General features: G+C 43.2%; 1 protein-coding gene across 7 annotated transcripts in view; it reads left to right on the plus strand.

Moving 5' to 3' along the window:
- Window positions 1-289: 289 nt before the first annotated feature.
- Window positions 290-17,360, plus strand: part of ZBTB46 (zinc finger and BTB domain containing 46) — a 53,069-nt gene continuing 35,998 nt past the window's right edge. The window contains exons 1-5 of one of the 7 annotated variants that reach the window (XM_032704914.1): window positions 290-408; window positions 879-1,059; window positions 7,320-7,447; window positions 9,174-9,313; window positions 15,422-16,391. In XM_032704914.1, the coding sequence (XP_032560805.1) occupies window positions 9,260-9,313; window positions 15,422-16,391 (1,024 nt within the window). In that variant the 5' untranslated portion in view covers window positions 290-408; window positions 879-1,059; window positions 7,320-7,447; window positions 9,174-9,259. Of the gene's footprint in view, window positions 409-435; window positions 720-849; window positions 1,060-7,319; window positions 7,448-8,713; window positions 8,822-9,173; window positions 9,314-15,421; window positions 16,392-17,360 lie in introns of those variants that run through there. The other 6 variants (XM_032704915.1, XM_032704913.1, XM_032704919.1 and 3 more) reach the window with 6 other exon arrangements.

The following is a 17,360-nucleotide window of genomic DNA, read 5'->3' on the forward strand; positions in this document are numbered from 1 at the left end:
GGCGCCCCCGCTCCCCCGGCGCAAGGGGAGGGGGGCGTGGCTGCTGGGCGGGGCTTAGAGCCCCGCGACCGCCCAATCACCGCCCGCCGCCGGGCGGGAGTGGGCGGGGACAGCACCGGCACGCGCCGCGTGGCTCCGCCCCCCCTCCCCGCTCTCTCCCCCCTCCTCCCGCCGCGGGCTCGCGCCCCGCGCGCCCGAGGGAGCGTCGTGAGCGCGCCCGGGCGCCCCCCCCACTCTTCCCCCCCCTGCGCCGGGTTCTCCCCCCCCACACCACCCCCCTCCTCCGCCCTCCGCCCCCCTCTCCCCCCCTTCCCCTTCCCCTCCCCACCCGGGAGGAGAGGCACGGAGTGACCGACGGAGCCACCGCTCCGGCCGCTCCGACACCCCGCTCTCCTCCATGGGGCTCAGGTAAGCGCGCCGCCCCCCGCCCCCCGGGGCGAGCGGGGGTCGCCATGGCCGCCCCCACACCCCTACACACGGAGGGGCGGCGGGGAGCCCCCCCCGCCGCTCCCGCACCGCCGCCCCCGGTGTTATCCCCGTTATTATCCCCACTGGTTATCCCCGTTTTTTTATCCTTATCCCCGTTTCCATCCCCGTTATTCCCACCCGCCCCCTCCTCCTCCTCCTCCTCCCCGGTCGCGCCCTGCCCCGGCGAGGGGGGCACGGAGCCTTCTTTGGGACGCGGTGTCCTATTTGGTGTGGGTGGATGGCTTAACTTGGTAAGTGCCGGGTTTAACCCCCCTCCCCCGGCCCTCCCCTCCCCTCGCTCCTCCGCCCGCCCCCCCTCCCTTCCCCCCCCCCCCCCCCCCCCCCCCCCTCCCCGTAACCTCCAAAAGGGGAATTTTCCAGCTGGTAATTTCTGCTGCGTCAACACCCAGCTCAAGGGAGAGGAGAAGAGACAAGGGGGCATTTTAACAGCAGCTCCACTTGCGGATAGCCAGCCTCAATCCCGGCTCCAGCATTAAAACCCTTTCCGCCCCCTAAAAACCAGCATCCGTGCAAGTTGGACCAAGAGTTTGTCAGGAGTGTGGTTCAAAACTGCTTGGAAAAAGGGATGAGGTAATAATACTGGTGAAGCATGTTGTATTTCTCTCTTTCTGCCTGTCTACCCTTCTCTTTCTCCCCCGCCCCGCTCTTTTTTTTTTTTTTTTTTTTTTTTTTTAAGCCAGGCCTGTTTTGGGTTATTGTCTCCCCCTAAAGCCAGACATAGATCGCCTGGCCTTGCCTCCATTTTAATTGCAGGCTGAAATGGGGGAAGTGACCCTCTTCAGAAAAAAGAAATACAAAAAACCCCAACAAACAAACGAAAAAAAAACCTTGGAAAAAAAATAATGCTGTTCCTTTGGGGGGATATAGGTTATTTTTTATAAGGCTGTAACAAGTGCAAAAGTGGCTGGAAATGTTTTCTGTCATGCTGGGAAACTAGTGAGGTGTCCTCTCCCCTCCCCAGAAAAAAGTGCTGGTAAAATTTGGCGGAGGGGAGAAGGAGAGGTGCTGGGAAAAGCAGGGGTTGTGCTGCTGGATTGCCTTTGTGTCTCTGTAAATAGACGTGTCAGTTCCCAAAGTAATACAAGTAGTGTCTGATAACTCAATCCCAGATGACAAATAGAGAATGGAGCAGATTTTCAGGACTGTAATAGTGGGAGGATTTCTCTTTTGAAACGGAGGGGAAAAAAAATGTTGGTACCTCCTGAGGAGGTTCTTCCCCGGCGCGTTATTGTGAAGCGGAGCGTTCGGATGGAATCCGGAGACGTAAACCCGTATTTATTTGTTTTTACACCTGACCGGGGAAAGATAAACAAAGGAGAGTTTAACAGCTCTTTAATGAATTCCTCATGCTTTTTATTTTGCAATCCCAATGATTCATTTGGCAAGCCTTGCAGGACCGGATTATTATCAGCATTGTTTAAAGCCATGCTAATTAGGAGATGTGTTTAGCAAACAGTGGTATTGTAGACACCTGTACCAAAGTTCTTGCGTGCATTTTAATTGCATCACTGGTATCATTTTTAGCATTTAGTCACTGTAATACAGATCTAGGTCTCAGTTCATGGACTCGATCGAGTGTTTATTACAAGTGTGGGTTCTCTGTGTGCACAGAGCAGCCCTGCTACTAATGCATTAAATGTGTTTTCTCAAAAGGGACAGGGAGTATTTTTTCTTTTTTTATTTTTATTTTCCTGTGGGGATTCAAAGAAAAAGCAGTGCTGTCCAAGAAGAGTGGGAAAAACACAATTTTGAGGAGGAAGCTTGCTGTGACTGGATAGCTCTTTCACTTTAATCAATACCTTCCTTGAACATTGTGTGGTTTTGTAGCCCCTTTTAATTGAAAATAAAATTTCACTTTCCCCTTCTAAACTCCATCTAGCTTCTCTCGCTGTTTGTTTTATATTTTGAAATCCTCAGTGATGGAAAAAAATGGGTGGAGTGTATTATTAGTCACAATATTTTCAACATGCGGTGAGGAATTGCTGCTTTGAGGTGTTTTTTGGGAGCCGAGAGGGAACGGGCAGAGGAGCTGGAGGGAGAACCAGGGGACAGGATTTCAGGGGGCTCCTAAACACACACTGCTGAAGAATATTCTGTGGTTTGCTACGTTCATGGGATAACTGCAACTGAAATAGAAAACGAATCTTTTGGTTTTGATGCAGCGTGTCCAGGAGGGGGAAACTCACTCACAGTGAAACTTCTCTCGCGGTTGTTTTCATAGACTGTGTGTTCACCCTGATGGAACTGAGTCAATTTCAGCGTGGTACCAAACCCGGGGTATTCTAGTAACTCTTAGCGTTAAGATGTTTATTCATGGGCTTTAAATGCTGCTTCATTCTGGAGTGTGTAGGACTGAGCCTTTGAAAACATGACCTGTACTTGGGGTTCTTGGAGGCTGGAGAAAATGGGCCACTTTCTCCCCGTGGTCTTTGTTTTCTGGGACAGTTGTACAACAGTGGAAATGTTCCTCGCAAGAGGATTTTTTTTTTTTTTTTTTTTTAATTTCAATATCTGGAAGTGCTTAGAGGGAAACCAGTTTAGCAACCCCCCCTCTACCCCAGCAGCCCTTTCTGTCAAAAGGAAAAATGCCTCATGTTTGGAAGGTCTGTTATTTGCCTGCGTTTCCTCCGGTGATGTGTTGTGTTGCTGTGAGGTTGAGCAAATTCTTTTCGTCTTTGCTATCCACTTGTGTGGATTTTTTTTTTTTTTTTTTTTTAGATCCGTGTTTTTGAAGTTTCTAAGCAAAGTTTCCTGTCCTCCCAGAGCAGCTCAGAGCAGGCTGACACCCAATCCAAACTGCCACTGCCTGCTTTCAGGGCAGGAATTATTTCATAAACAGCTCAACCTTTCCCAGGACATGTTTCCCTTCGTGTTCTTGCCGGTTTTACTGGCTGCTCCAGAGAACTCTGTAACGCTCTCCAGACTCCCCCTAAATTGGTAAAAACCATTCACAGGGGTTTTCCATGGTCCTGTGTGCTCAGTTTAATGGGCAAACAGAAGGGCAGAGAGAGGGCTTAGTTTAAGTCTTTGAAGAGCTACCTGCAGTTGTAATGGTTATCCCACATGTCCCTTATAATTCCCAGGAGCCAGTGGTTTCTGTCCATTCCTGGCTGTGAGCATTACCCTGGAAAATTCTAACGCTTCGCACAGAAGGATTAATTCCCTGTTTATATTTCATGTCTGGCTCGAATATTCTGAAGTGTGGAGCTCACCTGTGTTTTCTGTGGGAGATATTTGAAACTTAAAATGTATTAATAGTTAAAGGGAGCGTGCCGTGGGCTGTCTGCAGATACCAGGGGTCACGTTAGGAGAGAGCACGAGGACTGACTGCGGCTGAGAGGCAGAGGGAGGAATTCAGTCTGTGGGAAGTCCTGTGATCCCCCTCCACGCCTAAAACATCTCCGTGAAAGGTTTTCTGATATTTGGTCAAGCACAATGGCAGTCAGGACTCCAGTGTTAAAATTTGTTGCTTCAAAACTTCACTTATTCCCTCCTGAGGACTTTTTGTATGTTTGTGTTGCAGCCCCCTTAAATACATCCTTCAGTGGTTGGTTTTCTCAGTTCCCTCTGGATCTGGATGAGAAACAAAAGCCTGTATCGCTTCGTGTGGGACTTTCACTTGAGATGCAGGAGGGGAGAATCTCAACTTCCCTAAACAGTTCAATAGTTTTCTGGTTTGTGCTGCCTTGGTGTATTTGGATGCACTAGAATGCCCAGTTTGGAGGAATGGCTTCTCCCCTTGGGACTCATTCCCCATCCTGTAGCTGTTGATTGAACATGCTGGTGTGGAACTGCTTGTTATCAGTCTCACCTCCTGTGAAACAGGGGTGCCAGGGTTTACTCAGCTCTCCCAAAACATGTTCTATTTTATTGTTGAAAAATCATAATTGTGCTAGAAGTGCTTATTCTTCATAAAGGCAAACCAGTGTGAATCCTCACTGGATTCCCTCTGGGATGTAGTGGAGTCCAGAGGCCCATGGTTGGGGTTTGACGTCCCTTACCAAGTCAGCTGTGGCGCAGTTATTTTCTGAACAGTTGCTTTAACTTTCTTTCATACCCATACATTTAGGAAACATCAGACTGCTGTTGAGACATTGGCTTGAAATAGTTTCCGAGTGCTCTGCAGGCAGGGTGAGATCCTTGACAGCCATTCTAATGAGATGGAAATGTGTCCCACTTGGCAGTGCTCAGGTTAGAGCTGAAACTCACCTTTTTGCCTTGCTTTTTGGGGATGTGGCTGACTTCTGTTCCAGCCCACACAGTGGTGATCCTGGCCTGTTGCTCACTTGGCTCGTGTATGTGCTGGGGAAGAAAAACATCCTGCAAATGCTGGAAGTTGCCCTGCATTTGCTTTATTGTAAACCTGAGCTGGGGTCTCCTGCAATGGAGGGAGGCACTGAGGCATCAGAAATACTCTACAGACACATCTACGAGCTTGTGTGTGGAATAAAATAAACCCGGTAATGAGAATGTTGGTGTGTGTCAGGACCTTACCTTGACCAAGGACCCTACTTAGAATCTGAGTGAGTAGGGTTTTGCATATTAAGGAATGTGTTTGTACCTCTGTATACTGAAATACCCTGTCATCTTTCCTGATTATTTCCCCATCGTATGTTGAACAAACTGCTTATTCCATCCAAGTAAGTTTGCTTCCTGGCATTTCTCACTTCTAGAGAAGAGCTCTGCATAAAGTTGATGTTTCAGGCGGTTGACTTGTTCTCTCTGAGGAAAGAGTTAAACAAAATTTGCACCTTTTGTGCTAATACAGCATCAGAGGAAATACCTTCCTGACTACTGCTCAGATCATGCCCTGAAACAGAAGAATCAATGGTCTGTATTAGCCATCAGTTACTTAAAATACCCAAACCCAACTAATTTAAGTACCAATGAACGAAGTAGTCAGGGTGCAGTTGCTCCTAACAATCCTGCCACTATAGTGTTGGAGAATGAGGTGGTGGCTAAATATAAAACCAGCTTTTTGACTTCCTCCTTGTTACCACTGCGTCCTTCTTGGCTTCACTCCACTTCTTTTTTTTTTATTTCTTTTTTAATAGTAGTTGATCAAATCTGGATTATGAGATTTGTGCTAAAAAGTAAAACAGGATCCTTACCCAAGGCCCTGAGGGCTTGTACCACAAATTACACGAACAGGAGTGGGTTGTTCTCAAAGCACCTCGTATGTTATCTTTGGGTTTGCACTGGTTGATTTTTTTTACTCTTAGATTATTCGTGACTCCTTTTGTGTCTTTTAGGTGATCTTTCAGTTCCTCCTGCTGCTTTACTTCTCTTTAAAAATCACCTCATGATTCTTTCTCCTTTGGCTCCCTCTGTTTTTACGTACTGAGTTTGGGAACTTTGGCAAAGATCCCCTAATTAAAAAGCCAAAAACCAAAGAGAAAGTTTAGGGGAAACCATTCTTCAGGGCAATTCCCAGTGTGATAAGTTTAGAGTTCTCTAAACCTCTTTTTTTTTTTTTTTAAGGTCCTTTTAATGTTGCTTTTTGAGTAATAGATGCACAAGGGCAGAGTCTTTTAGTTAGATTTCTTTTGTGACCTTAAAAGTAGAAACTTAGGATCTTAGGAGTTAATGGCACTTGGACAGGTAAGTGTCATGTGAGACACAGACACTGGGATTTTTTTTCAGGTTGTTTTTTAATTTTCACTGTTAGAGTAGCAGATATATCTGTAGCTAGATTCTTTTTTTTTTTTTTTTTATTTTACCAGACTTTTCAAAGCTGGTTCCCTGTAAAGCACTTGCTTTTTAAGCCCTGGATAGCTGTGCCATGTTCCTTTTGTGTTCTGCAGAGTCTGTGGCGTGGGTAGTGTTGGATCTGTCCTTCTCTTGGTGCAACGAGATGAGAGAGAATGGACATCAAAAATAGGGGAATGATTTGAGCAAGTGTTGTTGTGCTGTGATGGAGAGGGGATGGACAGTCAGGCACGTGGACAGAGTTGGAAGTTATGGGGAAATGAATAAGGGGAATGCAAAGTGCAGTGAAAATATTACTGCAAGCAAGCAGCTGGAAGTAGGAGCACACACCTGTGCCCTGTGGGAAAGGTGCATCCTGGCATATTAGCAAGTTGTTACCCATAGGAATATTGTATTTCAGGCTGCACAGCTTTTACAGGCATGGAAAATAAAACTTCCTTCTGCATTCTATTAGGTATTTACATCTTTGAGGATTTTCTTCTTTCGAAGCCTGTACATGTTTGTAAGAGGAGCAAAGTGCTTTCCTTGCCACCTTTGTGGATGCTCTGTAACATGCAGGTCATGCTGGCCTTTGAATACTGTAGTTCAGTAGAGTTGGGTGGGAATAAAACTCAAATCTTTTACTTTTGTATGTGGGCACATGGTTTTTCTGTAACCTTAGGCAAATATTTTGGTTTGGAGGGGAATCACTGTAACCATGAGGTGAGATTAATACTAACCCCATTTCAAGAGTGTGGGTGGCAGGGGTCACAGAAACATTAACTGAAACTTTGATGTCATCTGAGACAATATTAAAATGGTTTGAAATCGTTACATAAAGTACCAGTTTTTAAGATTGACTTTTTCAAAGCACTTCTGTCCGGAAGCATAGTCAGAAGTTGTTAATAATCTTCAAATTGGTGTGTTAAACTCTTTAAGTTAACACAAGGGCTAAATCATTTTCCCTGTATGCTTCATTATAGAAATACATCAGAATATTTCTTGTTGAAATGGCAAACAGTGTTGTAAATGGGCAATTATTTTAACTGTTGCTCGTAATTATGTGACACTCAAGGGCTTTGTATTGAGTTAAAGTTGGGATTCTAATTTTTGCCTCCTATTCTTTCCATTTCCAAACACAGGACATCTGATGAACCTTTTGGAGCTTGTTACCAGAGACCATTCTCCTCTCTTCATTGAAACATGCACTGCCCAGCTGTGAAACATCACGACATTTATTTTTGCTAACAGGAAACACTTTTAAATATCGGTAAGTTCTCAGCATTTAAAGATATTTTTGACATGTGGTGTGGGAAAGAGAAAGAGGAGCTGGAGATAACGTTGTCGTGGGGGCTGACAGTTCTTTATAAAGCTTGGCTTTACATTCATAACAAGGGGTCATGTAGAAATCTTAGCCAACTGCAAAAGTTGGAAGAAATACCTCTGGCTGTTCTTCTGCTCCTTCCCTGTGGCAGAGGTGCCTCCATTAATCGTGGTCACTCGGTTCTCATCTGTTTGATCAGAAGAGGAAAACAGGTGCAGAGCTCAAAGCAAGGAGAAAAACTGCAGAGCAGTTCAGAGTAGTGTAGGCTCAGCTTTGCCATTCTTGCCAGTCTGTTCTGGCTCCCCCTGTGCCCTGGGACAGAGGTGTAAATGAGAATTTTAACAGTAACAGCCCTAAGTCCAAGTGAAAATACGTATTCCTGTTACCCTTTGCTAACAGAGTGATTTCCCAAGTGTCTGGGTTGGTCTGGCTCCCTCACTGCCCCACTTTATTTTTTCTTAACTGTCTAAATAACAGGACTAAGAAGAGCTGGCCAAAACAATTGCTATGGAGAAGCAATCAGAATTAGAGAAAGGCAAGACTTGGCTGTCTGAAATAGAAATTGAGAACAAAGTCACTGGTGTTTGCTTCAATTGGGTCATATTTGTTTTCAGGATTTTCGGTTCTGTTTGCCATAAGAATGCTTGGATTTTCCTTATTGCTTCATTTGTTTATTAGATATTTTATTTCACCTTCTATAATGACGCTAGTTTGTGTTGGAAAAGCGTTCTTAATTTTTATCTTCTGATGTTTTCTTTCACAATCTGTTACTACAGAAGGTCAGTTTTGAAATCAGCAGCATTGATTTATAGCTTATTTTCATTAAGAGAGCTAATCTGTGTATTGAAGATGTTTGAAATGCAGAGATCAAAAAAGTCTTTGTCATGGCTATCAGCATAAAACTTTAAATAAAACATACTCAGAAGTTTAAGTTGGAAGTTAAATATTGCCGGTATGTGCTATTCTGAAGAAAATAAAGTTTGTTTTGTATAAGAAAAATAGGTGTACAAGATGATAATGTTAGTGGATGTGTCCTCACGGACAAAAGCCTTGGTGTAGATGAACTATTCCTATTCCTTGTAACTTGTAACTGTAAATAGGATTTATCTGAGAAGTCTCTCTGTGACTGTACCTTTCACATATACTGAAGTACGTGTATTTTACACAGAATTTTAAAAATCTTGGGATGGTTTGGTCTCTTATCCCAGAATGGTGTCAACCAGTAGAACATTACAAGAGGAAATTCTCCCGAGTATTCCATTGCTAACTTCTTTCAGGAGCTGTAGTGTAGCTTTTTAACCTCAGTATTTCATAGGTCAGGTAAGGTGAGTCTCTTTAAAGAGTCATTAAAGTGAGAATGTTTTGAAAAGCTCCCAAACAGGAAACCCTGTTGTTCAAGATCTGTTTGAAGTTTTAGTAGCTAAAATTAGACTTTTTGTTCCCATACATTTAAGAAATAACTCTTGCTTATATTCTTACTAAATGGTATCCAGGCTTTAATTACCTACAGTGTATTGATATGATTGGAGTTAACTTTTCTGGGGTTCATGGAGTCATAAATAGGGATGTTATAACTGTGAGTTTGGAGGGAAGGGACCTCAAAATGCCTCACTGTTCAGTAATCTTGTTGTTTAATGCTAATAATTTCCTCTGGTTTTGCTTTTTGTCATAGTTCTGTCTTTCTCCTACAAGAGTTCACACCAGTGCTGTCAGAAGGTCACGGAACAGGGCACTACCTGTGCTGCCCTGGGGCTGTTGATGTCCTCAGCTGTTGTAGGAGAAACACTAGACCTGGAACCCAGTTTGTTACTGGTAAGAAGTAATTGTTTTGGATTTTATTTATTTATTTAATGTTACGGTTCATATGTTTTCTCTAACAAAATCAGTAAATATCTCTCCACTGCTTTTTACTTTTAAGAACAACTATAGCAAAATATGCATCTCTGGTCTTTTTTTTTTTTTCCCCTAATATTTTTAACTTTACAGTTTCCAAGTTTCTAATTTCCCTCCATCCACAATACAGAGGTTAACCGTTTTCATTTTGATCTCATTTTCAGTCCTGGTTTTCTCTTGAAATTCTTCATGCTCTGTCAGAGCCAATGAAGGTTAATAAGTGGATTTGTCTTCGATACCTGCAGAAATCCTGTGTTTTGGTTGCATTTTTGTGGTGCCAGCTACTGCACAGGTTGGCCCTGTAACTTCAGGTGGATGGTTTGACAGGTCAAAGGCCTTTTGTCAAAAGGCTCTGGTTTAGAGTTTTGGAGTAGAGAGTGAAATGTTTAATGATGGCTCCCTGTTATTTTAAGCTGTGCTACTGGAGTAGTTAGATTTTGCTTGTGGTTCGTGTTTGGACTGTGCTTTAATGAAATACTAGAAGTGTGTAGTGTTTTATCCTGCTGTTTGAACTTTACTTTTGGGCTTTCTGGATTATATCTATGCAGAGATTCTAAAGAGAAATGTTGTTTTAATGCTCTGGATGATGGGGTAGTGTTGGCTTGAAGTTGGAAAAATTTTAGTGAACCCTCATCAGGCTGATGTTAATTAAATAATACGTGTGCAGTGACAGTTGAGTGGGCTGGTTCAAATTTCATAATAAAAATTGAATTAGTATTTTCCTTTAAGTTTACTGAAAATCATTTGCTTCCCAAATTCTTGCCTTTTCTGTACCTCTGTAGTATTTCTCAAGCTGAATGATGAAACTATTTTTTTTCTTTTTTTCTTCCTGTGACTCCTAACCCATAGGGCTGAACGTGCACTGTTGGGCTGTAATTAAACGTTCTCATCCCTGGTCATTGGGGAAAAGTGGTAACTGTTGTTTGCATGAAACCCTGAGCTGTGAGTAACCTCTCTGGCCCAAGGGTCTGCTTTGGTCTATTTACAAACATCTGCCTGTTTCTCTTTGAATTCAGAGTTGTGGTTGGAATGACCAACTTAAACAACGGGCGATGGGTTTCGGGAATCGGAGTAGGGCAGAGGAGTTGCTTTTTTGGCAGCTGTTCGTTTTCATAAGATGTTACTTACATCTATTTTGAACAAAGCTGAACATACGAGTATAATCTGGGGTTATCTAGTGTCAAGAAATTAAAAGTCCTCTAGAATTGTGTGCTTCCTCGAACGCACTTGCGAGAAAACTCTGCACTTGTGGAGATTTGTGCTTGTAAAGCTCACGAGCAGAGTCTTTGCAGGCAGTGACCATCCATTAATACCCTGAGTCTTCTTTTCCTCTCATTTACCAGAATAAGTGGTAGGTACTGTCCTTTGCAGTTGCTAAGGTTACCTTGAGGGGTTTTGTTCCCATTCTTTTCAGCATGGGACATGTGGAGAGGAGGAATCCCGTGTGTTTCTGTTGTCTTTAACTGGATAAAAGTGAAACTTCCATGCACACTGTGTCTTGTTGTGCAAGGAAGCATTTCAAGCCCAATCTCACCTTACAGAGCTCCTTTGCAGAGGAATTTAAAAAATGTTGGAATGTCTTGGGAGTGGATACAGGGACAGGACACAGGGGAGGCAGAGAAGTGGGGTGTGTTTGTTGGTTTTTTTACATAATAAACCATTGGAGTGAGTTTGAGTTCTTCCTTAATCTGTTTTTACTTTTCTCTGAAGGGAGAGGGGGGAAGAAACAACACATTTTTGGTTAAATTCCAGTTGGCATGTTTTCTCCAGGGAGCAGTGTGGTGGAGGAGTGCACTAGTGAGTATTTTGGTACTCTGTAACTTGGGTCCTTGGTATTAAGGGTAGAAACACATTTAGAAAATTGTAATGGACAAACTGTCATGTAGTTTAAATCTTCAGCTCACTTATATTCTGAGAGAGGAAAAAGTAAACAAACAACTAAATCCTAACAGCAGCAACCCCCCCCCAAAAACTCTCCAGGCCTCTCTTTTTTTTTTTTTTTTTCTTTTCCCGTTTTCTTTCTGAGTGAAGGAAGTTTATTTTTGGCCCCACTGTTGCCCAGGGGACTGCTCTGTAGAGGACTTTGTGTGTACTTCATTTCTTGACTGTGACTTTTTGTCAAAATTAAAGTAATAGACTGAGATTTAGATGCAACAGATTTGTACCCCTTAATTTTACTGGTGTTAAGATTTTGATCTAGAGACTTATTCTGATTATGCTGAGAGGTATGGCCTTGTAAGTATTGCTGGTTACTTTTCTTAAAACCTTTCCAATGGGAAGTGAGGTTTGTGTCTATTTAAACTCAGCTGTGTCATCAGGTGATACTTTCATGCTTAAGTAACTGTACTGATAGTGCAAAATAAGGCACTTTCATAGATGCTCTATTTGTAGAACTAGATTCATTCTAGCTAGGGTTAAAAATTATGCAAATTATTAATGGTTTATTTAAGACCAGCTTCTTTGATGTGAAAAATAAAAGGCAGGCCTGTATCCTGACAGAAATGTAATGGCAGTGGCTATTAAATCTGTTCACACTGTGTTCTTTTTGCTGTTAAATGCAAGGGTTTGTTTAGGGACAATTTTTTTTGTTGTCGTTTTTGGGAAAGCAATAAACTTGAATTACTGTATAGTCTATCCATTGGCTTATGAAGAAAGCCTGATATGGTATAATTTATGTTGTGGAAAACCTTCAGATGAGCTTTCATGGTTCACTGGCTTCCTGGAGAGCTGTGTTGTGGCCATGTGCTGCCATGGCAGGACCAGCCCTAAAGAACTCTAGTAGGTGCTCAACTTTGAAACCCTTCAGTGTAGTAAAAAGACCTGAGATAAAACAAAAAATACATCATTGGTCTTTGAGGTCTGTTTCTAAGAAGGCTCCACAGCTTATTCCTTCTTAGCTGTGCTTCCACTAGAAATTTGAAGGGTAGAGCTTTTCTGAAGAAATCTTTCCACAAGATTTTTTAAGTGGAGATAAATATCATTACCAGGAAAAGGGGAAAAAAAACCCCTAAACCAGCAACAAGCCACAAAACAGCATGTAAAATTGGAACACAAGAGCACAGGGTTTCAAAGCTTCCTGAATTTTTAACTACTAGCAAATTGCCTTAAATTTAACTTGGATTAATTCCCTGGTGATCCTTGACATTAAATGGATGTTCTGGTTTGACATGGGTGGACAGAAAACTAATTAATTCCTCTGAATTTGAGGCATATTTAATTTTCTCCCTCAAAGACCTCTCATTTAAAAGGTACAATGCCTGTGACAGATGCTGAATGTGGAGTGATGTGTGTAAGGTGGCAGACCTTCCATCAGGGGAAAATCAAGACATCTACAAGAATAATTCCTGACTTGGAAAATGTTAAACTTTATTGATTACACTGAACATGGGAGAATCCACATCATCACTTGCTTACTTGAAAGTGTTGTGATGTGCCCACCTCACTGGCCAGTAGGGAATCTTGCATAGATTTGTGTGTGTCTGGTAAAATTTCCCTGATATCTTTTCTCTGACTTTATCTCCTGCTTCCTAAAGAGATGAGCAAGTGCTTCATCCATAAGTAGCACTAAATTAGTCAATCCCTGAACTTCAAGCTGGTCCAGTCTAAACCAAAGGTAGCAAGGGACAAATATTTTAAAATCTGTGTTTCTGTCGTAGGCAGCTTGAAAAAAGGATAAGGTGTATCTGAAGTGGACTGTTATCAATGAGATGGGAACCCAACCCACGGCACTAAGCTCAATAAATGTATGAAATAGCAAAGAAATAAAATCTCAAGGAATTTATATAATTTCCAGGTGAAGAAATTTAAGAAGAAAAGCTCTTGTTGCATAAATTCCCAAGAGCAGGTGGAGATGTTGACAAATACTCCTGATGCTATTCTGTATGAAATTGAGGAAGAGAAAACTATCCTTGCAGGAGATTTCCCTTCCCCCCCCTCCCCTTCCCCAGTTCCAGGGAGTTGCTGTTTTGGAATATGGATTTTGGTATCCACGAAGGTACGGTAAAAGGAAATTCCGTATCCAGAATATTCTGATGGCCTCCTGATTGTATCCTGTGTGAGGTTTTCTTGCGTCTCCCTCTGAATGGTGTGGATATGGCAGCTGTTGGAGACAGGACTGATGATGGACAACTCACTTTATCCTATGTGGCAATTCGTATTTCCTGAGGGGACAAAGCTGACTCTTCAACTCCTAAAAGTAGATGCAGTAGTGGTTTCTGGAATAAAGACAAAACTGAGCTGTCATTCTGCCTTACGAGGCGGTTCTCTCCAACACGGAGATGTTGGGAAGCTGTGGCAGCCACCTCCAGAGCCTGGGTTAGAGAACTGCTGTGCTGGCTGGTGCCATCACTACCTTTTCAGGTCAAACACCTGAAAAATCCGTTGTGTTTTTTTTCCCCCCCATGCTCCCTGACTCTGATTCTTTGTTTGTTTTTCATTGATTTATTTCAATTATTTGAGATGGAGATGGTGTCTGTGTGAGGATTTGGTTTGAGGTCTCCAGGAAGATTTCTGTGGTAAATAGGTGTTGCTCAGTGTACAGCTGTAATGTTATTGACCTCTTCCAGTTCAAATAAAAAAAAAATAAAAATTGGTTTCTCTGTGCATTCTGTGCTTAATTCTGCAGAAAAGCTGCACTGTTTTGTATTTGGTGAACACCGGTTCAGACTGTTTGTGTTGCAGGAAGATGGTCCTTCCTCTCTCTCGGGAAGCAAATGCTTCTGAGTGATCAGGGACCAGCTGGTCATGCAAATCAGCATTTCCAAGGCTGCAGAGAGGCAGCTCCATCCTTGCAGAACTGGGGGAAGCTTGGAGCAGTCTTGCATAACTTGAACTTTTGAGTCATCAGGTGACTCTCTCGAAGGTCCCATCTCACGTTTGTTCTGTGGGCTGGGAGGTGCTTTTCTGGCCAAGAGTGTTGACTAAACTGCAGCTGTTTTGCTCCTGGTGATGATAATCATAGGACAGGGTAGGAGAAGGGGGCAGGGGGCTTATGGATCTGTATTCCACAGTACAGGAAACACACTTACATCTGTCAGGATACTTCCTTAATCACGGCTGTCCTAGAATTGTGAGCCAATTCGAGCAGATGGGACTGAATTTGTGTGTGAACTCGATGGATGTTAGAAATGTGCTCCAGGCTCTCATCAGCCTCCTTAATACCAGTGTTTATATTGAACCGTGTCTGCTTCAAGACTCTTAAGACCTCAGAGATTTCAGTTTTATAAGTAACAACCAGTAGCCTAAATCCAGGCTTCTGGATGTGTGTGCCTGCCCATAATAACATTTGGAACTGGGTCCAATTTTACAGTTGTGTGTTGACATGTGGACCCTCATATCAATTCTACAGTTGAAACTTTTTGTATTGGAACAAATGTAAGTTTTTGAGAGAAAGGGGTAAGATATCTTTCACCTCGGTGTTCTTAATTAGTTGGACCATTAAACCACTGTGACACGGTGTATAAATCTAGATAATAATTTCCAAAAAAGTGGTGTAAGATAGAGAAAATGGCAGAATTGAATGCCAAGGAATTTGTAAAGCTGTGGCAGCAAAGTATGGAGTTGCAGAGGTAATAACTTGGTAACATTCAGTCTGAAAATCCTAACAGTGCTTATTACTGTCAATATATACACATTTAGGACCTTTTTTTCTGTTTTGGTGTGTAAGAGGATAATTTGGAGCGTAACTTACAAGATCCATTGCTGCTGACACTAATACTTTTTTTTTTTTTTTTTTTTTGGATAATACTGCCAAATTTTATGAAAGGTGATCAAAGACCCTGTGAATTTTTCTCAGCTTTGTTATGTTGGTCCTTTCTTCTTAACATAAGTTACTTGTAGTCTGGTCAGAGTGAGCTGCATCATGTCAGTGGATGTGCAGTTGCAGGCAGTAGCTGTATTTGTGACATTCTTTCCCCATGAACCTGTTGCTTAATTTGGCACCGCTCGGGGTTTGTCTCAGCCTTCGGAAAACACATCTGTGAGCTCATCGTGGATTTTTGTAATACTGTCATTTCCTTCCCCGTGCAGGACTTGTGGAAGAGGAAACATAAAGATTTCCAGATGAATAACCGAAAGGAAGATATGGAGATTGCTTCCCACTACCGTCACCTGCTGCGGGAGCTGAACGAGCAGCGGCAGCACGGCATCCTCTGCGACGTCTGCATCATCGTGGAGGGCAAGATCTTCAAGGCTCACAAAAACGTCCTCCTGGGCAGCAGCCGCTACTTCAAGACTCTCTACTGCCAGGTGCAGAAAACCTCTGACCAGGCCACAGTCACCCACCTGGACATTGTCACCGCACAGGGCTTCAAGGCAATCATTGACTTCATGTATTCCGCGCACCTGGCGCTCACCAGCCGCAACGTCATCGAGGTGATGTCGGCTGCCAGCTACCTGCAGATGACAGACATCGTGCAGGCCTGTCACAACTTCATCAAAGCTGCTCTGGACATCAGCATAAAGTCTGATGCCTCGGAGGACCTCGTTGATTATGAGCTGGGAGCCCCTTCCAGCAGCAGCACGGACGCTTTGATTTCGGCGGTGGTGGCTGGCAGGAGCATATCTCCGTGGTTGGCTCGGAGAACCAGCCCGGCAAACTCCTCAGGAGATTCAGCTATTGCCAGCTGCCACGAAGGAGGGAGTAGTTATGGAAAAGAGGATCAAGAACCAAAAACAGACAGCCACGAGGACATTTCGTCCCAGTCTCTCTGGGCCAGTGACATGGGCTATGGGTCTTTACGTATCAAAGAGGAACAGGTTTCACCGTCACATTATGGAGGGGGTGAGCTTCATTCTGCCAAGGATAGTGCAATACAGACTGGGTTCTCGGAGCAAGGAGTGGGGGATGGCTGGCAGCCCACGGGGCGCAGGAAGAACAGGAAAAACAAAGAAACTGTGCGGCACATTACGCAGCAAGTGGAGGACGACAGCAGGGCAAACTCCCCAGTGCTGCCTTTTTCACCTGCCTCGGGATGGCCGTACAGCAGTCGAGACCCAAGTAAGTCATTCTTCCAGCTTTTGGGGCTGAAATTAAAAAGTGTTGAGTTCATTAGATCTGTTTATGGTGTGATCTTATCAGTCTTTGAATTACAAGCCTGGCAGTAGAAACTTGCGTTGCCAGCAATTCAGAAGCACCAAGTGCTGCACGGTTCAGTCAGGAGCCTCAGTGTCACAGGCTGGTTCTCCTGTAAAACCAGAAGTTTGGTTTTGTTCTGGCCTTGAACGGCCTAAATCACCCCCAAAACACCTCTATGATTGTTGGAATTAGTGAGAGGAAAGGTTGAAATTTATTTTAGCAGGTGTGCAAACTGATGTCAGGGTTGAAGAATTTTCCTTCACGCAGTGTGTTGATGATGTAATTACACCACACACAGGTGTAATTTAGTCCTCCTGATACCATCTCCAGAACTTCCTGATGTTCAGGTGTCACTTTCTCTCGGGTGAGAAAACCACCATAGCTCATTGCTGGTAATGGCAGGGTCAGTGTTTGGTAACTCTTAAGAATAATGTGCTTTTTCTGAGGCACTGCTGTGGCTTCAAATGTATTTTGATGTGTGACCACTTGTGGTCTGAGATCAGTGGCTGCTTTAAAGTGTGTAGCCAGTGAGAAAAATGTTTTCTTGACTTCCTTTGAATCTTCAGCAGTTATTTTTCTGTCTCATGATAATTATCCTACTTGATTCATTGATAGTTGCAATTAATAGATCCTGGAATGCTACTGGTGTTTTTCCTAAGGACTTTGAGGAAATGTGGGATTAAACTCTCTCAAGTTGACTTGAAGAACTTAGTCCATGCTGTGAGGTAGCCTATGTTTCATTGCATACCAGCACCCAAGTCAGCCAGGAGAAAGAAGGGTGTGTGAGATTGTAGACTTTTATGTTGCCAAATTTGGATTAAAAATGCAATATAAAGAGTACTGAAAGTCTTAAGAGTCTTTATGGGCTGAAAAAAGAGGTTTAAGATGCTT

The sequence above is a fragment of the Chiroxiphia lanceolata genome, chromosome 17 (assembly GCF_009829145.1).
Source record: "Chiroxiphia lanceolata isolate bChiLan1 chromosome 17, bChiLan1.pri, whole genome shotgun sequence".
NCBI classification, from domain to species: Eukaryota; Metazoa; Chordata; class Aves; order Passeriformes; family Pipridae; genus Chiroxiphia; species Chiroxiphia lanceolata.